The sequence below is a fragment of the Daucus carota genome, chromosome 5 (genome assembly GCF_001625215.2).
Source record: "Daucus carota subsp. sativus chromosome 5, DH1 v3.0, whole genome shotgun sequence".
Lineage (NCBI taxonomy): Eukaryota > Viridiplantae > Streptophyta > Magnoliopsida > Apiales > Apiaceae > Daucus > Daucus carota.
The window spans coordinates 19078965-19082746 of NC_030385.2; the positions used below are offsets into that span (position 1 = coordinate 19078965).

A 3782-nucleotide genomic window follows, 5' to 3' on the forward strand; every position below is an offset into this window, starting at 1 on the left:
GACTGACGAGTCCAGGACTCCGAGAGTCCTACAAGAACTCTGAATTTCGTGGATAACTATCTAGAGTCCTAGATAACCTCCAGTAGCTCAAGATAAGGATCAGAGATCATTCCTATCCTATCTCTGACTCAAATGCCTATTTCTACTAGGACTCTAACACCAGGGATCCTACTTCTAATCGGTCTCTAATCCTGAGACATCTATATAAAGGGCTCTACCCCTCCAAAATAGAACTACGTTTTTTGACTTGATTCTTCACCCCGCTGAGGATACATAGGCACCTCGTGAGGACCCGTCTGAGTTCCGACTCGCGAGATCAGTCAAAAAGCACGAAGCTCACCCCTCGATTTTTGATCCATAACATTTGGCGCCGTCTGTGGGAAGAAGACAACAACCATGGTGTCCACCAGATTACGCTCAGAAATTCATGCACCTTCAAACGGAGACAACACCGCAACCCAGGATCCACCCTTGTCTCAGGTCACCGCTGGAACCTCGAATCCCGTCACCACCACACCACCAGTCACGTTGACCCTTGCTAGCAGTGGCACAACCACCGCTGCTCAAACCTCGATTCTTATGATTTTTGGCACGCTGCCCCCTATGACTAATGTTGTGGCCACAGCCACTGATCATGGGACTCATTACTCAACCGTTGTGACGACCACAAGAGGACCAACAGATGAGTATGTAGTTTATACGGACGACTCTTCTAAAGATTCGGAGAGGGACTATGATATTCCCCCACGAAGGAGGAGAGACGGAAACCAGAGCCGAGGCTCCCAGCACAACACCAGGCCGAATAACCCCGAGTCTCGTCGACCCACGGACCAGGAGTACGAAGCCAGGATTCGAGCTTATGAACAGGAGATAGCTCAGTTGAGAAGAGACAGGGCGGCACACCAGACCAGGCAGCCACCACCCGAACCTCGGCAACAGACTGAAAACCTTCAGAACGCAGGTATGAATAGAATTCACTTGTTGGCTGCAGGTGATCCAGATAACCCGATCCCCCCATTCACCGAGGAGATCATGGCATCAAGGATTTCTCGAAAGTTCAAGTTGCCCACAATTAAGGCGTATGATGGAACGGGTGACCCCGCGAATCATGTACGAACTTTCATGAATGCAATGCTGTTGCAACCAGTCACGGAGGCCATTAAGTGTCGAGCCTTTCCCCAAACTTTGAGTGGTATGGCACAACACTGGTATAGTCGACTACCCCCTAAATCTATATCCTCGTTTGGAGATTTGAGCCGAGCTTTCATAGGCCAGTTTATTGGGAGCAAGACCCACGCTAAGAGTTCAGCCTCGTTGATGAACCTTCATCAAGGCAGGAACGAATCCCTCAGAGACTATATGAATAGGTTCACTAAGGAGGCGCTCAAGGTCCCGGATTTAGACCAGAAAATAGCCATGATTGCCCTACAGCAAGGAACCACGGATGATAATTTCCGCCGATCACTAGCCAAAAGGGCCCCTGAAAATATGAATGAGCTCCAGGAGAGGGCCGGGAAGTATATCAAGGCTGGAGAAAGCCTGAAGAAATCTCAGAATAACCAGGGACCGACCCCGAACCCAAAGAAACGTGGAAACGACACCGAGTACAAAGCGGATAGTAAGTATTCAAAGACAGGGGATGGTGATAAGTCCCCCACCAAAAAGAAAGCAGGACCGAGGTTCACTGAGTATGCAAGGCTGAATGCCCCTAGGAGTCAGATCCTGATGGAAATTGAGAAAGATGAAAGTGTTCGATGGCCGAAGCCTATCAGGACTGACCCGGAAAAGAGAAACAAGGACTTGTACTGCAGGTTTCATAAGGATACAGGACATAAGACCGATGATTGTCGGCAGTTGAAGGATGAGATCGAGTTTTTGATCCGAAAAGGCAAGTTGTCCAGGTATACTAGGGATACGGACAAGAATCCCCGTGACAATGACAACCGTGGAAGAGACAACGATGATAGGAATAAGAGAAACCAGCCTAGAGGGCCTGTGATCAATGTAATCTCTGGAGGACCGACCGCAGCAGGCCTATCTAGTAACTCACGAAAAGCTTATGCTCGTGAAGTGATGTGCATTGTTAGAGAGCCCCCGAAGAGGGCAAAAATTGAGTTTGCTCTAGCATTCGACAATTTAGATCTTGACAGAGTTAAATTTCCCCATGATGATCCTTTGGTAATCACCCCGGTGATTGGAAACTCTTTTGTAAAAAGGGTACTCGTTGACAGTGGAGCCTCAGTAGATATCTTATTTCATGATACATATGAGAAGATGGGATATTCTGATTCGCAATTGACACCTTCAGATATGCCTATATACGGCTTTAATAACGTGGAGACAAAGATTGAAGGTATGATCCAACTACCCGTGACAATGGGCACCGAGCCTAGACAGGCCACATGTATGCTGAATTTTTTGGTCGTTAAGGCTTCATCAACCTACAATGCTATCCTTGGGAGGACTGGGATACATGCTTTTAAAGCAATCCCATCCACCTACCACTTGAAGATCAAATTCCCTACCAAGAATGGGGTGGGAGAAGAGATAGGAGATCAAAAAATGACTAGAAGTTGTTATGTGGGGGCTCTGAAATCTGGAGGGACCGGGGGGCAAGTTCTCCCAATTGAGGACTTGGATGTCCGAGAGGAAGAGGAAAGGAGAGGAAAGCCTGCTGAGGACTTGGTTCCCTTCTCCCTATATCCAGATGAGCCCGAGAAGGTGACCTATGTAGGGGCGTCGCTCCCCGAGGATATGAAATCCGAATTTGTGAAATTCTTGAGGAACAACCGGGATGTGTTTGCTTGGACCGCAGCCGATATGCTAGGGATTGATCCCCTCTTTATGACACACACGCTTAACGTAAGCCCAGATTGGAAAACCCGTGAAACAAAAGAAGAGAAGTTTTGCCCCTGAGAGGCAGGAAGCCATAAAAAAGGAGGTCGATAAGCTTTTGGAAGCAGGTTTTATAGAGGAAATCCAATTCCCAGAATGGCTAGCCAACCCAATCATGGTCAAGAAAGCTAATGGAAAGTGGAGGATGTGTGTAGACTTCACAGATTTGAATGATGCTTGTCCTAAGGACTGTTTTCCTCTCCCAAGAATAGATACTCTGATCGATGCTACAGCTGGGCACGAGATGTTGAGCTTTATGGATGGCTTTAGTGGATACAACCAGATCCGAATGAATAAGGACGACATTCCTAAGGTATCATTCATCACTGATTTTGGTATCTTTTGTTATTTGGTTATGGCGTTTGGTTTAAAGAATGCAGGAGCCACATATCAACGCCTGGCAAATAAGATGTTCAAACATCTGATTGGAAAAACCATGGAGGTCTATGTTGATGATATGCTAGTGAAGAGCTTGAACAAAGCTGATCACCTTGAACACCTGAGAGAGGCTTTTGAAGTCCTGAGGACACATAAGATGATGTTGAATCCAGCCAAGTGTGCCTTTGGAGTTGGGTCTGGAAAATTTTTGGGTCTGATGGTCTCAAAACGTGGGATTGAGGCCAACCCCGACAAGATAAAGGCCATCCTTGATATGGAGCCGCCTAAGTCTATGAAGGATGTTCAAAAGCTAACAGGAAGAATCGCGGCACTAGGACGTTTCATCTCGAAGTCCGAGGATAAGTGCTTGCCCTTCTTTAAGGCTTTGAAGAAAGTTAAAGATTTTGAATGGACAAGTGAGAGCCAAGAGGCCTTTGAGCAGTTGAAGAAGTATATGGCAGAGCCACCACTCTTATCAAAGCCCGTGGATGGAGAAACATTATATGTCT

General features: G+C 47.0%; 1 protein-coding gene across 1 annotated transcript; it reads left to right on the plus strand.

The window, feature by feature from the left end:
- The first annotated feature begins 1359 nt into the window (after positions 1–1359).
- On the plus strand, positions 1360–2916 carry LOC135152788 (uncharacterized). Its single transcript, XM_064093891.1, has 2 exons — positions 1360–2353; positions 2486–2916. The coding sequence occupies exons 1-2, from the start codon at positions 1360–1362 to the stop codon at positions 2914–2916; spliced, it is 1425 nt and encodes a 474-aa protein (XP_063949961.1).
- Positions 2917–3782: the final 866 nt, after the last annotated feature.

Coding starts and splice junctions, on each gene's coding strand:
- LOC135152788 (XM_064093891.1), top strand. CDS start 1,360: ATGAATAGGTTCACTAAGGAGGCGCTCAAGGTCCCGGATTTAGACCAG. Junction 2,354..2,485: donor CGTGGAGACAAAGATTGAAG/GTATGATCCAAC, acceptor ATGCTTTTAAAG/CAATCCCATCCACCTACCAC.